The sequence below is a fragment of the Diorhabda carinulata genome, chromosome 10 (genome assembly GCF_026250575.1).
Source record: "Diorhabda carinulata isolate Delta chromosome 10, icDioCari1.1, whole genome shotgun sequence".
Lineage (NCBI taxonomy): Eukaryota > Metazoa > Arthropoda > Insecta > Coleoptera > Chrysomelidae > Diorhabda > Diorhabda carinulata.
The window spans coordinates 5,747,351-5,768,241 of record NC_079469.1 but is presented as its reverse complement, the minus strand read 5'-3'; the positions used below and the strand labels follow the sequence as shown (position 1 = coordinate 5,768,241).

The 20,891-nt window shown below is 33.7% G+C and overlaps 1 protein-coding gene across 1 annotated transcript in view; it reads left to right on the top strand.

Moving 5' to 3' along the window:
- LOC130898442 (Krueppel-like factor 12) overlaps nucleotides 1–20,891 on the top strand; it is a 187,771-nt gene that overhangs the window by 65,900 nt on the left and 100,980 nt on the right. Inside the window, exon 3 of the mRNA XM_057807762.1 lies at nucleotides 10,778–10,855. Within this exon, the coding sequence (XP_057663745.1) occupies nucleotides 10,778–10,855 (78 nt within the window). The remainder of the gene's footprint in view (nucleotides 1–10,777; nucleotides 10,856–20,891) is intronic.

Below are 20,891 nucleotides of genomic sequence, written 5' to 3'. Positions count from 1 at the left end.
AGAGAAGTCTAGATGAATCATCGAATGAACGTATAAACGGTTTATAATCCGACACAGTACAGATGAGTACAGGGGATCTGAAAATACGACGATTGAAGGCGACTTATCTATTTACCTCTAAAAAACATGCTTCCGATAAATAAAACAGGCTTTAAGACAACTCGGAATTCATTTGTAGGTACTTTTAAAAATCTGCCTTTTAGAAGGGATCTCAAATGAAAGTTGCTTGATAATTGGTGAAAATAACATCGTGCAAATGTTAGCAGCTCACGGCATTCAATTGAGGCCGCTTAACATGACAAGACAACGTGCAAGTTCAGCTCATTGTTTTATTTAAGATTTCGCATTTACAACATCATCAGTTTGATGATATTTTTATGTCGTGCAAGTTACAATTCTAGGGAGAGATTCAGTTACTTTTAGCTTGGCAATCAACCTGTCAATCAGGTTTCAAAAGCAAGACAGCAGCAGATATAATTATTGACAGTTCTTTACTGACCACTTTTTCATATGCAAAAAACTTGCATAATGTCAAGCGTCATGCAATATTGTCTAGGAAGGCTCGATAGGTATTCTCCGTAATTGCCATTTCGGGACGAATAATTTTTTTAATTGTGCCTAGAAAGTCGGTTTATTAGTGTAAACTTCAGTTTTGACATATCCCCACACAAAAAAGTCCGTAGTTGTTAAATTGGGACTGCGTGGAGGCCAACTTGTAACCTCTCCTGGAAATCAATTTGCCAAGAAAAATTCGTGCGATCTTCTGCACGGGTTTGACGTTGTTTCTTCCTACTGGAACCATTTGAATCCACTGCAACTGTGTGTTCCATTTCGTTTTCAAAAAAGTAAAGGCCTATACTTCCTGATGTTTGTTTTTTTCAATTGGTGGCGCTCCAGTAGCGGCTATTATGCTTGTGGACGTGTCCATTAAGATGAAAGTATACTTCATCCGAAATCAAAATGTTCGTGAACGTTGGAAAGCGCTCAATCATCTGGTTTACGTCGTCAAGCCTCTGACCAGTATCCTAAGGAATCAATTCTCATACCAATTGAATTTTGTTAATGTGTAACCACAAGTATTTGCGTAAAATGCGAAATAATGATGATTTTTGTACGTTTAAAGCAACAGCACGCTTCCGAATAAACAATTCACGCTCGTTATGAACAGACCGATTAACGCTGTCTATGTTTTCGACCTTTGGATCTATCCAGTGTTGATGCGGTCTCTTCAAGCCAAATTACCGTTGTTTTAAAACTCACGCACGCACAGTGGACAATCTGCTTCGGAGAAACGCTCCAGATCGACTAAATTCCCAAGAGCCAGGCTACCGATTGACATAACTCTCGCGCCTCTTCGAATAGCTGCAATAAGCTTGTACTTGTTCAATGTTCATGCGCTTTCAAATCAACCAAGTATTTCTTATTAATGCAGTGAAATAGTAAGAAAAAATGAAACGATAATGTGTATCATATCACTTAAATCGTAACTTCTTCCACTTGGTGTCAAACGTCTCGAAATATCCTGCGATTCTTGTGAAGGATGAAATAAAAACTACATCATATCATTATGGAGAAAGCTGGAACACATCGAAGCAATTAAAAGGCCCAAATGAACTGGAATGACGTGAAATATTCATCTAGAATGAAGCCAACACCGTTTGTCGTAGAAGACATACAGAAAACCTCCCACATTAAAAGGGATGCTCTGCTGAGAATTACAGACGGACATTTTATCGCAACATGTAAAATGGCGCATGGACGTCAGCAGGTCTTAATGGTAAACCATCCAAGCCAAAAACCACTGCTGAATTGAAGTTTCTGGATAATCTATCGCAACACGAAGCAAAGCATAAGATATGTCGATATGGGACAATTTACATCTATACCAAGTTGAATCCTTGAGGAGAGTGGGGACCAAAATTTCGAAAAAACTTAATTTCTTTGCTAATCTTCAAAATAAAAATACCAAATTTGGTAAACTGTATGGGATTGTAAAGGGCATTAACTAGGGATAAGTAGATAACGATTTAACCATTCTGAGGGGTTAATTAGAGATGACCTAACCTCAAAATTTTACAGAAGTTCTTCATTTGTTGAATTTTTCATAAAACTAACATTTTCAAGGAAAAGTTGTATAACCAAAGACAATTTTTCAAGAATGTTATTTAAAAATTGACAATAAAATCAAAACTTGGCTGGTTATACATCAAATTTGACGATTTGCTATTCAATTTTCATTTAGCGAACAAGTGGTTATGTTATTGGTATTAAATTTTTGTGAAGGAAGCTGTAGAAGTAGCGCAGATGAATATCGGAGGAGGTTTCCGAATCGCGTGATTCTTCTCACAGAAATATTTTCCAACGAAGAAAGCAAACAATTCCCCTGCTGAACCAAGTCTTGAGATAACACTTCTTGCACTTTTTGGGCATGATATGGATGGAGTAATAGTTCTATATCTAGATGATCTTGATATGACACTTTGTCTAGATAAAGTTCTAGTGCTAATACCCCGTTGATCGTCAATAGTAACCAAAATGAAAGTTCTTCATCTCGCACACTCATTTGAACACAACATTCTCGATTAACATTTATATTTTTTGGACCGTCTGCGTCTTTCAGCTTAAGAAAATGTTTATAGTTAAATTATAATTTATTTTTTATAGTCAATTAACTAACTCAATATTCTTCAATTCAATTCAACTTTTTTATAATAATTTTAACTTGCGGATACAAAAATTATAATTATATTGACAAAAAGAATACTATAGAAGAGGATTAGTAGGGAAAATGCGTTTTCGGAACATTTTCTGTCTAAATTCTAGTTGCATTGTAATTCTTCAAAACTAAAACAGAATATTTGATGCTTAGCCGAGTGGAATCGTTAAATTTTGAAAATGTCCACGTTTCAACAAAATTTGATACTGACAAAACATTCGCGCTTAAGTGAAAAAAATGAGAAAAAAAATATAAGTATACAACGCGAACACGTTAGGGATGGTGTACAAGAATTAAAAATAATTGTTGGAAAACTTCAGAACATTGTATTGAATACATCAATTTAGAGTAATTTTATATTTTCGCTGTATAGAAAATCGAAAAATCATCCGATTTCGATGAATTTTTTTTTAAATCTTCGTTTTTACCGCGGTTTTATGAAAAAAAAAAATATGGGAATATGGGAAAAAGATTTCATATAGTTTTATGACTTTAAATGTGATAATAAACGCACTTTCTAATCGTTCATAACTTTTTTGCAAACCATCAAACGCAGTTTTTTTGTTAATCTACACAAAAAACGAACATTTTTCAAAAAAAATTGAGAAATGAGATACCATTTTTTTAATGGTGAAAATTCTCAATTTTTGAAAGTTAACTTTTAATATTGTACACTTGATTACAATAAGTGATTTTGAGAATGTTTTTGTTCATATAATTTCAATGATTACTTAATAAAATGGGTACAAACGATTATATATGAGAAAAGGTCAATTTTAAGAGAAACTGTTATTATTTTTAATTGTAAAAACATGATTAATCAACATTTTTGTACAACTTTTCTTCAATTTATCCGTTTTTTTGTGTAGATAATGAAAAAAATATAACAACTTCATTTGATTATTTGGAGTTATCAACAATTATACGTGAATGAGTGCATTTTCATGAACATCTAAAGCCCCGAAACTAATATAAGTTTTCGTTTTTTTATTCCCATAATTTCCTTCGTAAATCCGCTGTAAAAACGAAGATTTAAAAAAAATTTCTAAAGCCAAAAAACGAGGGGACCTCAAAAGTATAGAATTACCCAATTTATGTTACTAATAGTACTTTAGTTTTGAGAGATATAAATAAAAACAAATATATCTAATTGTATAATGCTTTTCAAAATATTCTCTATCAAGATACACAATACACTTTTGCATTTTTCCCATTCCGATTAAGGTACCTCCAAAAGTGTGATTTGAACGCATCAAGCGCGTCTTTAGGTGTAGAAAATCGTTGACCTTGCAATTTATTTTGCCCAACAAGGACTGTACGGCAGATGACCCATCAATTCGATGTTTTGACTGTTCAAAAACCGTTTTTATTTTTCTTCTTTTTGATAGCCAACTAATGCCCAAGTATGCCTCAATCTCACGGCATATCTCAAGACGATCTTGCAATATCATATATCATAATAAATGTTTTCTGGTACAACAGCCGATTTTGGACGAACTTCACGAAATTCATCCTGTAGCGAAGTTCGACGACGATACAATTCGGAAAACCGACTAAACACGGTTGCTCGAGATGGCGCTCCGTCACCAAAAGTCACCATGATGCACGTCGAAAGTCAAGTATGACAACACGTTGTCAATGTCAGATTTGACATAATGACATCAGTGTTGCAATTTTTTTGTAAATGCCGTATCGATCAAATTCGTTCATTTTGTTTTTTTATGATCATTTTACTTACTAAAAAATATTCATAATGTACCAAATTTCTATCACATCAATTAAGTGTAACATGGTGTATATAAGAATTGTTAAATATTGTACTAGAACCGTCTCTGTCGGAGGAAAAAATTACAAAAGCTTTATATGAATTGTTGATTATTGAATTACTTCGGTTATCTGATTTCTTGAATAATTCCATGCTAAATTTTCATTATGACTCAATCAATCTTATTGTATAATAAGGTGAGGCAGAAATGTTACATATTTACGTTAACTTTCTTACAAAAGGTGTTAACGCAACTGCTAATAAGGCGCATTTTAAATTTTACATAAATAAACACAAGAAAATCATGAATATTCAAATAGTAACTTAATATTTCGCTATTACAAACGTTTCATTTACAAGTTTTAAATTTCATTTTATATTATTATAACTCAGATATTTCTTATAAGTACAAATTAATACGTGTACTAATTCGTACCCCTCTGATGCAGAAAATTAACGATTTCTTACATCATCCGCTATATTCACCTGATTTGGTTCTCTCTGATTACTTTATATTCCTAAACTTAAAAAATTGGCGAGAAGATCTCAGACAAATGAAGACGTAATAGCAGAGGCAAACGTCAAAGAACAAATATCCAGTTTTCATTTGAAAAACGTTCTTTTTAGTATATAGAAGTTGAAAATTCTGTGAAATAGAAGGAATTAAAGGAACAGTCCACAACATTCCAGAGTATTCGAAAATATTCCACAATATTCAAAAACAATCTGGTATGTTGTTCTACCTTCTTTCCATGAAAAAGTTGTCAGTATTTAGCCGAAAAGGATAATTTTTAACACATAAGGACTGAACGTTTCTCTTTCAAAACATTTATACAACAATCCAGAACATTCGAGATTATTTGAGAACATTCCACAACTTTCAAGAACAATTTGGTATGTTGTTCTACCTTCTTTCCATGAAAAAGTTGTCAGTATTTAGTCGAAAAGGATAATTTTTAACACATAAGGACTGAACGTTTCTCTTTCAAAACATTTATACAACAATCCAGAACATTCGAGATTATTTGAGAACATTCCACAACTTTCAAGAACAATTTGGTATGTTGTTCTACCTTCTTTCCATGAAAAAGTTGTCAGTATTCAGCCGAAAAGGATAATTTTTAACACATAAGGACTGAACGTTTCTCTTTCAAAACATTTATACAACAATCCAGAACATTCGAGATTATTTGAGGACATTCCACAACATTCAAGAACAATTTGGTATGTTGTTCTACCTTCTGACCATGGAAAAGTTGTCAGTATTTAGCTGAAAAGTATAATTCTAATACATAAGGACTGAACGTTTCGCTTGCAAAAAATTTATACAACAATCCAGAACATTCGAGATTATTCTAGAACATTCAACAACATTCAAGAACAATTTGATATGTTGTTCTACCTTCTATCAATAAAAAATTGTCAGTATTTAGCTGAAAAGAAGAATTTTCAATACATAAGGACTGAACGTTTAGCTTTCAAAACATTTATACAACAATCCAGAACATTCGAGATTATTTGAGAACATTCCACAACTTTCAAGAACAATTTGGTATGTTGTTCTACCTTCTTTCAATGAAAAATTGTCAGTATTTTGCTGAAAAGTATAATTTTTAATACATAAGGACTGAACGTTTCGCTTTCAATACAATTATACAACAATCCAGAACATTCGAGATTATTTGAGAACATTCCACAACTTTCAAGAACAATTTGGTATGTTGTTCTACCTTCTGTCCATGGAAAAGTTGTCAGTATTTAGCTGAAAAGTGTAGTTTTAATACATAAGGACTGAACGTTTCGCTTTCAAAACATTTATACAACAATCCAGAACATTCGAGATTATTCTAGAACATTCAACAACATTCAAGAACAATTTGATATGTTGTTCTACCTTCAATCAATGAAAAATTGTCAGTATTTAGCTGAAAAGAATAATTTTCAATACATAAGGACTGAACGTTTCTCTTTCAAAACATTTATACAACAATCCAGAACATTCGAGATTATTCTAGAATATTCAACAACGTTCAAGAACAATTTGGTATGTTGTTCTACCTTCTTTCCATGAAAAAGTTGTCAGTATTTAGCCGAAAAGGATAATTTTTAACACATAAGGACTGAACGTTTCTCTTTCAAAACATTTATACAACAATCCAGAACATTCGAGATTATTTGAGAACATTCCACAACTTTCAAGAACAATTTGGTATGTTGTTCTACCTTCTGACCATGGAAAAGTTGTCAGTATTTAGCTGAAAAGAATAATTTTCAATACATAAGGACTGAACGCTTAGCTTTCAAAACATTTATACAACAATCCAGAACATTCGAGATTATTCTAGAATATTCAACAACATTTAAGAACAATTTGGTATGTTGTTCTACCTTCTGTCCATGGAAAAGTTGTCAGTATTTAGCCGAAAAGGATAATTTTTAACACATAAGGACTGAACGTTTCTCTTTCAAAACATTTATACAACAATCCAGAACATTCGAGATTATTTGAGAACATTCCACAACTTTCAAGAACAATTTGGTATGTTGTTCTACCTTCTTTCCATGAAAAAGTTGTCAGTATTTAGTCGAAAAGGATAATTTTTAACACATAAGGACTGAACGTTTCTCTTTCAAAACATTTATACAACAATCCAGAACATTCGAGATTATTTGAGAACATTCCACAACTTTCAAGAACAATTTGGTATGTTGTTCTACCTTCTTTCCATGAAAAAGTTGTCAGTATTTAGCCGAAAAGGATAATTTTCAATACATAAGGACTGAACGCTTAGCTTTCAAAACATTTATACAACAATCCAGAACATTCGAGATTATTCTAGAATATTCAACAACATTTAAGAACAATTTGGTATGTTGTTCTACCTTCTGTCCATGGAAAAGTTATCAGTATTTAGCCGAAAAGGATAATTTTTAACACATAAGGACTGAACGTTTCTCTTTCAAAACATTTATACAACAATCCAGAACATTCGAGATTATTTGAGAACATTCCACAACTTTCAAGAACAATTTGGTATGTTGTTCTACCTTCTTTCCATGAAAAAGTTGTCAGTATTTAGCCGAAAAGGATAATTTTCAATACATAAGGACTGAACGCTTAGCTTTCAAAACATTTATACAACAATCCAGAACATTCGAGATTATTCTAGAATATTCAACAACATTTAAGAACAATTTGGTATGTTGTTCTACCTTCTGTCCATGGAAAAGTTGTCAGTATTTAGCCGAAAAGGATAATTTTTAACACATAAGGACTGAACGTTTCTCTTTCAAAACATTTATACAACAATCCAGAACATTCGAGATTATTTGAGAACATTCCACAACTTTCAAGAACAATTTGGTATGTTGTTCTACCTTCTTTCCATGAAAAAGTTGTCAGTATTTAGTCGAAAAGGATAATTTTTAACACATAAGGACTGAACGTTTCTCTTTCAAAACATTTATACAACAATCCAGAACATTCGAGATTATTTGAGAACATTCCACAACTTTCAAGAACAATTTGGTATGTTGTTCTACCTTCTTTCCATGAAAAAGTTGTCAGTATTCAGCCGAAAAGGATAATTTTTAACACATAAGGACTGAACGTTTCTCTTTCAAAACATTTATACAACAATCCAGAACATTCGAGATTATTTGAGAACATTCCACAACTTTCAAGAACAATTTGGTATGTTGTTCTACCTTCTTTCCATGAAAAAGTTGTCAGTATTTAGCCGAAAAGGATAATTTTTAACACATAAGGACTGAACGTTTCTCTTTCAAAACATTTATACAACAATCCAGAACATTCGAGATTATTTGAGAACATTCCACAACTTTCAAGAACAATTTGGTATGTTGTTCTACCTTCTTTCCATGAAAAAGTTGTCAGTATTTAGCCGAAAAGGATAATTTTCAATACATAAGGACTGAACGCTTAGCTTTCAAAACATTTATACAACAATCCAGAACATTCGAGATTATTCTAGAATATTCAACAACATTTAAGAACAATTTGGTATGTTGTTCTACCTTCTGTCCATGGAAAAGTTGTCAGTATTTAGCCGAAAAGGATAATTTTTAACACATAAGGACTGAACGTTTCTCTTTCAAAACATTTATACAACAATCCAGAACATTCGAGATTATTTGAGAACATTCCACAACTTTCAAGAACAATTTGGTATGTTGTTCTACCTTCTTTCCATGAAAAAGTTGTCAGTATTTAGTCGAAAAGGATAATTTTTAACACATAAGGACTGAACGTTTCTCTTTCAAAACATTTATACAACAATCCAGAACATTCGAGATTATTTGAGAACATTCCACAACTTTCAAGAACAATTTGGTATGTTGTTCTACCTTCTTTCCATGAAAAAGTTGTCAGTATTTAGCCGAAAAGGATAATTTTTAACACATAAGGACTGAACGTTTCTCTTTCAAAACATTTATACAACAATCCAGAACATTCGAGATTATTTGAGAACATTCCACAACTTTCAAGAACAATTTGGTATGTTGTTCTACCTTCTTTCCATGAAAAAGTTGTCAGTATTTAGCCGAAAAGGATAATTTTTAACACATAAGGACTGAACGTTTCTCTTTCAAAACATTTATACAACAATCCAGAACATTCGAGATTATTTGAGAACATTCCACAACTTTCAAGAACAATTTGGTATGTTGTTCTACCTTCTTTCCATGAAAAAGTTGTCAGTATTTAGCCGAAAAGGATAATTTTCAATACATAAGGACTGAACGCTTAGCTTTCAAAACATTTATACAACAATCCAGAACATTCGAGATTATTCTAGAATATTCAACAACATTTAAGAACAATTTGGTATGTTGTTCTACCTTCTGTCCATGGAAAAGTTGTCAGTATTTAGCTGAAAAGTGTAGTTTTAATACATAAGGACTGAACGTTTCGCTTTCAAAACATTTATACAACAATCCAGAACATTCGAGATTATTCTAGAATATTCAACAACATTCAAGAACAATTTGGTATGTTGTTCTACCTTCAATGAAAAAGTTGTCAGTATTTAGCTGAAAAGTATAATTTTGAATACATAAGGACTGAACGTTTCGCTTTCAAAACATTTATACAACAATCCAGAACATTCGAGATTATTTGAGAACATTCCACAACTTTCAAGAACAATTTGATATATTGTTCTACCTTCCTTCAATGAGAAAGGTTCCAGTTTTCACCCCAAGAGGGTACTTTTCAAGATATAAGAGCTTAAATTTTCGCTGGATATATATACAACAATCTAAAACATTCGAGAGTAGTCGAGAACGTTCCATAATATTCTAGAAGACTTCGAATGGTTATTCTACACCTTCCGTTACTGGTTTTTACCTGAAGAGCCTGCTTTTAAAGATATAAGGAAATTTTGTCATATAGAAATTTGTAGAACAATCCAGAATCTTAAAGAATATTCGAGAACATTCCATAATATTGTTATCGTCTAAGAAAAAGGTTCCATTTTTTATCCAAAAAAAAAAGAGCTAAAAATTTCGTTATCTTCACATTTCTACTTTCTGTTCATGAAGAAAGTTCCAGTGTTTACTGGAAAAATAATGCAAGTTGTAGTCTATTGAAACTTTCATTACATTCTAGTTGTATTCGAGAATATACAACTTAATTTCATAATATTTTGGAATGCTGTTATAACATCCAAAAAGAAGATTCCCGTTGTCACCTGAGGTATACTTCTGAATGAACTCCTTGAGCTTTGTCGCGTAACCCAAATGCGTCTTTAAGATTTCCAGAATATCTTAGAAACATCGGTCTTCCAAGCAACGGACTCTCGTGCGCTTTTCGTCTAATTCAGAAGCTCTCAAACTTTTTTCTCGTAAATAATTCTTGAAATACAAGTACACTCCTGTTGTAGAGCTTCCCGTGGACCCCTGGACCACTTTGGGAATCACTGGTCTAATTATTATATGACCTCTGTTGACATGGGTTCGTCGCGATGTTACCGGCTGGCACGAACGTTGCTCTGGGTACTTAGTTGAAAGAATAAAGATGAGCTTAACCAAAAACGATAACTATGTTGAAGAAAACGAATCAACCTGATGCTAGCAAATCAAAAAATTTATATATTTTTACTACAATACAAAATAATCAATAATTTTTCTGATAATTTAAAAGGCGGATTTAATTTAATTACCAGACGTATGAAAAGAATGTTTCATTTTTTATATGGCGTTGTTACTTGCTTATATAAATTTTTTTCTGCTGGAAACGTCATCTGTTACAATAAATTGATCCTTATTTTCAGGACGAATGTCGCTCGGACCTCAACAGGTACATAGGGGCTCCGAGACCGGGAGTACCTTTGTCACCAACAGCTCCAGAGGTAAGTCGAACTTGTTTTTAATAAAATCAAAGAGAAACGTCCGGCTAATTAATTATCATCAATCAGTATTACGCTATTTGTTATGAATTTGTACTCAACACACTCTGGCAATATCGGGAATAAGGGTCTATTATTTGTCAACGACCTTTAATTGTCTAGGAATAACGTTGGGATAAACAAGCAGAAATAGGATAAAGGCAAGGGTACAAAAAAGTTATCAAGCTTATGAAAAAAACAAAAACCTATTGAAAAACAAAGACATAACCAAACAAATTGGTTAATAACAAAATAAAAATATAACAAAATCCTAATTAGACCAGTAATCACGTATGCGATGGAAACAAAACAAGTAATTAACAAAATGGAAGAAGAACCGAGGGAAGAACTGAGAGAAAAGAGAAAGGAGAACAAAGAAAATCGAATAAATAGAGAAAGAGCTGGTGAAGGAAAATATAGTGAGATACATAGAAGCACAAAGACTCTAATGGGCTGGGCATATAATGAGAAGAAAACCAACTGAAATGATCAAAAGAATAACGCAATGGATCGATTCCATTGTGGCCAAGGAGGAGAAGCAGGCCGAGAAAGACTTGGAGAAACGAAATAAAGGAGGACATAAGAGCACTTAATATAGAGAACTGAAGGGCAAAATGCCGGAACCGGAAATAATGGAAAAGAAAACACAAATAGAAAACAAGGAGTAATCCACCTCGAAAAAGCGCTAAAAGTGATAGCCATAATCCAAAGGATTGAAAGGCTTAATGATGATTATGATGATGGTGATGATGATGATGAGGGATAATAGTGGGGAATGTTAATCTCCTCCAAACGTTGCTACTTCTACTATTTATAGTTAGAACTTTCTTGAGCAAGGATGTGCTGAATGTTTCTGAAAAAATGAATGATAGCACCACTAAAAATATATTCAAAATACGAAAAGAAAAATGAAAGTGGTAAAAAACATAATATATGCCATTTTTCTTTGAGAAAAACAAGATTTTTATGTAAATAAACAATAAACAGAATGACAGGCTTGACCTACATTTCATTACTTTTTCACACCAATTCGAGGTCTGGCTGTTAACGAAACTAGTTACGAATAAGGGTTTTATTATAAAAATTATTCTACATTCGAATGCTCCCCTTCAAACCCCTCGCCACACAACTTTCCGTACGTTTTTTCCATTGGTCGAAGCAGTGTTGGAAGTCTTCTTTTGTGAGGGTCTTTGGGAGCTCTGCCGTTTTTTGCTTGACCACTTCCATCGACTCAAATCGGGTCTTTTTCAAAGCAGATCTTTTTCTAACCTTTCAAGAAAATCTGAGCGGACCCGTTGACGCAAGAGCTTTTGGTCAGGAGTCAGATTTTTTGACACCAACTTTTGTCGTATGTAATTCATCGTGTAAAATTTTTCTAACCGTTTCTTTATCGGCGTTTACAGTCTCGGTAATCATTCGGATGTTCATTCGACAATCTGCACGTAAAATTTGTTTGATTTTGGTCCCTGTTTCCGGAGTTGAAACAGTCACAGGACGAAATGGGCGCTGGTCATCTTCAGTGCTCTCTCGGCCGTCACCAAAGCGCTTGCTCCGTCACCTCTTGCAGCAATTTATAGCACTCAGTCGGAGATTTTTCAATTTAACTAGAAATTTAAGATGGATACGCTGCTCCTGGTTTTCGGCACGAGAAAAAAACACGTTCTTTTCAAACCGTTACTGCACAAATACCATAATAATGACGGAAACGTGTTTTGGGACGTGCATAGACAAGATATCTAGATACCCAACGCACTACTTGTTTATTACCCCACCCGCCTAGTTTAGGGCACCCTCTAGACGGGCAGTCTCGTTATTTAATAGCCAGACCTCGTACATTTCATATTTGATTAGGTTAGGTTGGGTTAAGTTTAGTTAGGTTGCAAATTGATTTTATCGTGTGAATTTAGAAACACCCTATATATTTGCGCTGAAAAGGAAAGTGCCATGACAAGAATGATTTCACTTAAATGAAGCATTGCATTTCAAAAAACTATTATTATTATTATTTATCAGGTTACGTAATAAATTCAGATTCAAAAGAAAAGAAAACTACCGTGATAACACTATTTCATCTTTTTCTTCGGGGACTGTCCACTTGTGGTTTTGTGGGTGCTTCTCTATGAAACTGTGTGCACAGGTTCTTTATTTTTTTCTTTAAAGTTCCCACACAAACTTTTAAAAATACCCAACTTTTTCCTATTATCCTTGAAATCTCTTAAACGGTGATTTCAAATCGTTATTTCGGTAATTTTCTATGAAAATTACAATTTTTTCGTTTGATCATTACATTTCTACATAAATGACGATGATGCCTTGGTGTAGGTCCCGCTTAAGGTGAAGAAAGCGAAGAAGACAACACCGAAAATAAAGTTATAAAATGGTTTGAACACACGTGGACGTACAAAATAGGATAGGTTAAAAGATGTACAAAAAATTTATAGTTATCTTTCAAATATATCATTATTTAAAAGATGTATCTATTAACGGTACTATAAACTTCAGTCTTTCCGTTTGACTAATAACATCTCTTAGCGAAATGTTTTATCTTATTTTTAATAACAACAGTCATTAGAAACAGCTTAATATAGACGCGGGAGATTTATATTTATTCAACACTTGAAATTTTTACCCAGACGAAAATATGTAAGTACGTATCTTATAAAACCATTCACTCAACCACCTGTTACTTTGAAAAGGCCTACGTTTAGTATACAGGGGGAAATATAATGTTCTATTCAACCCAGTAACTTCCAATCTATAAGTTTAGATTTCAATCCAAATGTTTCACTGAATTCATAATTTATTAGATTCATTTGTATGTATGTATACGGTAATACGATAATACGATATTTTTTAAGTAAGTACCGTTTTGAGATTCCGCCGCCGCAACCCCAAGGTCGGCGTTCCGCACATGCGCGCTGGTTACCTACATCTCTTGTCTACGCACTGACGCCGTTACAGTCTGATTATTCATTGTGTGATCGATTGTGTATCGAACTTATTGAACATCGTTGGGAAAAGTGTTTAGGTGGCCCGGTACTTCAGCTGAATTTAAACGGCCACGTCGTCAGTCAACCAGATACGAGCTTTCGGGACGGCCAAAAACTGAGACTCAGTCTTAATCGCTACAAAAAAAAATACCTGAATACTTTGCTCAATTATCATGTCTAATGAAAAATTTGCAAATATAATTAGATTGTCGGTTAGTTATACCAATCCTCGGAAGAGTTGTCGTAAGAAAATTAATTTCTTTAGGGATTTCTTGTTCCCATTGGAATAATTTTAAAATCTAGTTACGTCAACTTTTAACCGATAGTTCCAATCTAATTACACACATTTTTTTATATGAAAAAAGAAAGCATTTTTCGAATTTGTACTTGTTTATAACCCATTTTGGATACGTTTTCTTACATCATCGATATAATTATTTGAATTATTCAAGGAGAATATTCTGTCGCAGCATATTTGTTCTGATTTCTATTTTTAAATAGTATTTTCGCTTTAGTTATACATAAAATACTAAGATTTTGATACTGAACTGTGAAGTACGTGAATTATGTTACTAATAATGATATTGATTTCATCAAAAATGATTTTTAGACGACGCCATCTGAAAGTTGTCGTTCTTTATTCATTTACATACCGAAAGTTGCGTTTTGAGTGTTCCATGTAGTGAAAATGACAGCAAAACACTTTCGGGACGCTCTGGAGTAGACAACTTTAACTTCCTTAAATGTGACTTTAGCCACTTCAATGTTGACAGTTGACAGTTTCACTTCGTTGATTTTGCTTAACCTTAAATTTTTAGTTTTCTGAAATTATTTGTTTTATCCGAAGTTAAATTAAAATTAATGAATAACAATGAATGATGATGAAAAAGAAAACATCATCGATGAAGAGTTACTCGAATCCACTCCACTTGATCTCACCGAAGAAAGCAATGCGGCCGTTCTTAATTCGTTGCCTGATAAATCTAATGCAAGGTACGAAAAACAGTACGAGCACTTTATGAAATGGTGTCACCAGAAAAAATTATAAATAAAATGTTTATAATTCTCTATTATTTATTTTCTTTCATCAGTGTAATTGAAAAAGTTTTGGATCTTAAGCGTCGTCTAAAAAATGTTGTGTATGTCGCGGCTAAAATACTACTTTGTTGGACGAGTCTGAAAATTGCGAGACGAGTGAAACGAGGCGAGCAACAGACGATTTTCAGTCCTTGGCATACAAATAACTATCTTGTATATACAAAAAGTTTCATATGCACAAGAAACTGCTCAAAAAAGCTCCAGTTCCATCTCGAGATTTGTTTATGTAAAATTTTGATAAATAACATCAAATACATGGTGCAAATTAACCGTCACGTACTTCTTGAATATTAGGTGGGGAAAAACTAAATTACAAGCAATGTATGAATGTCATTTTAATAAATAATTTTCAATTACTTTGTTACTGTAGATCTTCTAAGATTTCTAGGAGAAGAACTGAACAAAGTGATTTTCTGCAGCAGCTTTACGCCATTTTGCAGTGACCGAAACAACGACAGTCCTTGAGAGCAAGGTCGAAGCGATACGGTGGATTTTTGAGACCTTGATAGAAGAGAAGGTTTCTATTTTAAATCCCAACTGGACCCGTATAAGGAAACTAGATTCTACAATTTATAATTCAAATCAGCATAGAGAGCGGCAGAGGTATAGAAAGGAAAGAAATCTCCTGGTTGAGGAACATCCGGGATGTATCTATAGCATCGAACAATTATTTAGAGAGGCTGAAAACAGGGATCAGCTCGCTATTGTGATTGACATCGTCAAGGGGACCTGGCAAAACACAATAATAAGAAGATGGAAGAAAACGTCTCTCCTTTTGATCAATGCTGTTTTATCGATCGTTTGCTCCAATCGCAACATTCGTTAGAAATAGATAGTGTTATCAAGTAATAAACAAAAACCTTCCAATTCCTCCAAACACTAAACATCATTTTACTTCGCAGGCTTTACGAATATTTGTTAAGTTTCTTCGGACTCTACTCACGATGTCTTTTGCACATTATAGTCGTACGTGAGGTCCATGAGCTAACGTAGAAGAAAAGGATAAAAAACTGTGATTAATTTTACAATATTTTTCACTTTATTTCCAGGCACTGTTCACTCTGACGTCTGACTAAAGCTATAAAGATATGATGCATACACCGTCCTTTCAATTTCATCGTCGCTATTAAATCTTTAACCTCTTGACTCAATCTTCAACTTTGCGAACAATTAATAGTCGGACGTGGCCAGATCAAGAGTATATGGTGGGTGATCAATCTCTGTTAAGCCACATTCGTGTACAGTTGTCTTGGAAAACAAAGCGTTGTGGAGTGGAGAATTGTTCATGAAGAAAACACACATCTCTTGTATTTGATTCCTTAAATCAACCAAAAACATACCTTCGCAATCTCAAAATATTGTATTCAACACATTTTTGGAGCTTTTCGCGATCTTTGCTTTTTTTGGCACGGAGTCTCCTTTCTGATGCCACTCCATGGAATCTCTTGGACCTTGCACTAGCTTTTGTCATATTCAATTGCTCATGTAGGACCCTTGTTTCGTAAATGTCTGTCTGTGGCGCAGTTTCTTTTGTTTTTAGGCGCCGTTCACAATTTCTGTGTGACAGGACCCCCCGTACGTGGATAATCTTGTAATGATTCTTAACTTAACGATGGACACAATTCACCGTAAACAGTCTCCATTATGTTTTTGATTTGTGTTGGTGAGAATCCTTCTTTAGTCAAAAATTTCGAGAAACTCATTTTGAGAAACTTTTCGAAACAACTTGACCAACTACTATAATTAAAGCAGCGAATTGAAACTTTGTGTGAATCTTATTGATACTTGACGCTGATACGTGTATAAAGAATTGTGCTAACGTACCTACTAAATTTGTAAAAGACATAACCAGTTATGGAGACGTAGAAGACGAGGTACGAGGATAAGTAGCAGATGTCTTCCGAACGCAGTATGGCGGAAGAAACATCTAAGACAAGAGACGATTATGTGACGTAGATAACATTAACGAATGGGTATAAAAGTCGAATAGACTGGTAAAAATAGCAAGTGATAAATTGGAACACGGAGAAGACAGGTGAATTGATTACCTAGAGCCAGGATCAGGAAGAACGAACAGGCGTTAGACTTATTATGGAAAAAAAGAAGAAGAAGAAGCACTCTATTAACTGAATTAGGCTAAAAACTCGCAGACTGCCCTTTGTATTTTTACTTTAGAGATATCTATTAGAAGGGAACGAGATTATTTTGAGTTAATTTTGAGATATTATCAAGATATATTCTTTATTAAACAATGGCAATTTCGAAGAAAATATCTATGAAATAATATTCGTAATAAAGTTCAAAAAAAAGCGGTCTTCAAGTGCGAATTCTGGTTCTTATTTATTCATAATTTTGTGAACATTATAGAATTATTGAGTTGAAATTATTCTCTCTTAAGCTCTAACCACCCCAACTACGTAAATTTAACGAAAAACTGAACTTCTGTTTGTCCAAAATTCTGAGAAAAACACTTTTTATTAATTTTTCTAACGCCTACCCAGGAAATGATTCTAATTTTTTTAAACATCTATTTTGTACACTTGAAAGTTTGTCAATTGAAAATTCAGAAACTGAGGATTGACATTTAAGAACCCATTTCTAGACTAAATAATCGACCTAGAATATATAATTCCTTTTGGTTTTCACATCTATTATTTTTGAAAATAATTTATAAAATTGCTATTCAAAATAAATATCTACAATTCCACTTGAACGTACACCTTGTATATATTTATAGGAAGTTCATTAATTTCGGTATCTCATCATTATGTTATACATCGAGCTGTTTACAAAAGAAAGAGAAGAAGAAAAGAGATACTCCATAGATTCTTTATTAATCCCCATGTTCTTTTTTATCGAACTAATTGAGTGGAACAGATTGATGTTACAGCTTTTGATTTATATCGTTTTTATTTTATGTAGAGATTTATAAAATCGATGTATGTAGTTGTTGTTATTAGGCGCTGTTTGATATATTGCAATAGGTATTCTTTAATACGAAAAATTTATCTCGTCCGACAGGTGGATCTTACGAGGAGCACAATAAAATGGAGCTGTAGTATCTAATTCATTGAGGCCGCAAACGGTTCCAATGGAAACTTTTATTCAAGAGATTGTGAACTAGGACGTATTTTTGTTTATATAACTATCCCTGTTTAACTAGGTGTTAATATATAACACCCTTAGTGTCAGACCCGCGATTTGTGACATAATTTTCTTCAATAAATGATTTTGATTTAGTTGATGATGCAATTCGACGTCATTTTCTTGGACTATGTGGTTCCCTTTCACTCTTTCCTATTTTTTGATTTTAATTCCTGAATTCCGCTCACTCTAAGATCTTCCACCACTTCTACGTACCATATTTTCCTTGGTTTTTCTTTTTTTCTTGCTCCTCCTTGCTCTATGTATATCAATTTTTTTGTTGCTCTGAAATCTTGCATTCTCCGTATCTGACCAATCACTCTATTTCATTATCTCATTATTTTACTTACTTCTGCTTCTCCAAATAAATTGCATATTTCATTATTTGCTCTTTCTCCTCCCGAATATTTTCCTCTCGTCCTTTTCCATGTTTCTCCTCCACTATTATTGTTTTGTGCGGATGTAGCTTCGCTTTCCTGGAGATTCTTTTGGCACTTAGATATTATCGCATGTAGTTCTCCCAATTGTTCACTTCCCTTCTTCGTCCTTCTAGTTTTCCTTCTTTCTCTTCGCCTTCCTTTATAACCTGCCCAAATATACATCGCTTTCAACTGTTTCTAAGCTATTTAATTTTCCTTCATTCAGTTGTAGTGAAAAACTTCTCACTGCTCTTTTTCTTTGCGGTGTTGTCATTATAATAAACTGTCATGATATTTCCTTGAGCTCGGTTCCCGATGTTACAAGGATTACTACATCTTTTGCGTATGCCAGTAGTTGTGTTGTCCTTATTTTGAATTTCCCTGTACTATCCATTCTAATACTATACTGTTTAAATCACGATATTCTTTGGTTTGCCTTTATCTTCGTTTTTGTATGTCCAACTATCATTTTGGTAAGAGTTATTAGCTTTTTTGGGGTGTTAGGATCGTTCATAATGCTGTACAAATCATTTCATTGACAGTATTCTTTGCGTTTGTATCGACGTGAAAATATGATCTATGACTGATCTTCCACATCTGAATCCGCATTGGTAATCGTCTACTCTTTTAGTTTTCTTTATAATGTCTTCTTCTTTTTATGGTCTTAGCCATTATTTTGTAGACTGTTCTGCGTTCATCTTTTCCACGCTACTGGCGTTGTCTCTTATTTCCATTAATTACTTATTTAATGATTTTCGCCTTTAGTGTAGTTCCACCGTAGTTGATTAATTGTGATTCTATTTCGCCTTCTCTAGAGGATTTATCGTTCTTTTGCCTCTGTACGCTTTATTCTGTTCCACGCGTCTTCTTCGTTATTCTTCTTTGCTCTCAATACTGTTTTTTATCTTTATCTGTACCAGTCTATAACATTTTCTGTTTGGCATGTCTAAACACCTCATCTAAATGAATTTCTAATGATATACCACAAATAGTATGTTCCGTATTTAATAAAGAAATGGTTAAATACTCTTAAATACGGGAGCGAACTGTTTACTCGGCATCTACCCACCGTATTACGTTGTGATGGACTGGATTCAGAATAATCAATTCGTAATGAGAAGCGATATCTAATGGAACGAACAAGCACAAGGAAGCTAAATCATACAAGACGAAGTTTCATCATGGAAAATGTTTGGTAAAGAACAGGGACTACAACCAATGGCAATACTTTGGTTGTATAAAGCAATGGTAATGCCTATCACAATCTACGACTCAATAGTCTGATGATAATCTAAGAACAAGGAAAGAAACGAAAAGAAACTCATGAAACTGCATAGTGAACTTCTCCATTTGAATCAAAGCTGCTAGAAAGAGCGCGCAGATCGCGTTTTTTTCTCCCAGGTGATTGTTAAAACAGCTTGAATTAGAAGTATGATGGATTATCCAATTAGTCGACTTTATTGAGCTGTTGATCAATTTATTACAAGACTATTGTGGAGTATTGAGAGCTTAGCAGTATGTCAAAAATTGTGCTTCAATCCCTGTTTATATTTTAGTCGGTATTAATTTCTCACGTTAATCAATTTGGTATTTAATTCAGGAAATATAAAGTAGATTTCTGAGGTAAAAAATATAAATCAATTCCTCTTCGGTCGTATTTACATAAAAAAAGTAATTAGACAAATCATCAATCATTAGTTTTTTTATTTCTGGTCTCACGATCATTCTCACCCGACGCATCATCATCCATCAAGTATTGTCACTATTAGCGAACACATGCAATCGAGTCCGTTGAGCCAAATGATCGCACGTAATTCGATATGACATATCTTTCGGATCAGACATGTCGGAATCATTAAGGAAACACGCTATTTATCTACCGGGCGTCTCGAATTTAATGACGTAATTTAATATACGAGGTAAATCCATCATGTGAAATCTGTTACTATTTCTATTAGCGGCAACGCTGCGATCGCATTTGCGAGCTTGTGCGGCAGATACTCTGATACAAACAGAAGAAATGGTGCGATCTGTGAAGACCAGCATCGCAGTGGTCGACCAAATGAGGTGACGACTCTAGAAATGCTTAAGAAAATCCACAAAGTGGTACAGGATGATCGTCGACTGAAAGAGAGCGAGCTAGCAGACATTGTAGGCTTTTCAAAAATTGCAGTACATCGCATATTAACTCAAAATTTGGACATGAGAAACCAGTGCTCAAGATGGGTGCCGAAAACGTCGTGAAGATGTTTCCTTCGAGTGTTTAGCAATGTATGAAACGTGGACTTCACACCCGAAATAAAAGAATAACAGTGGACTGAAATGAAAGAATTTGCTCCAAAGAAGGCA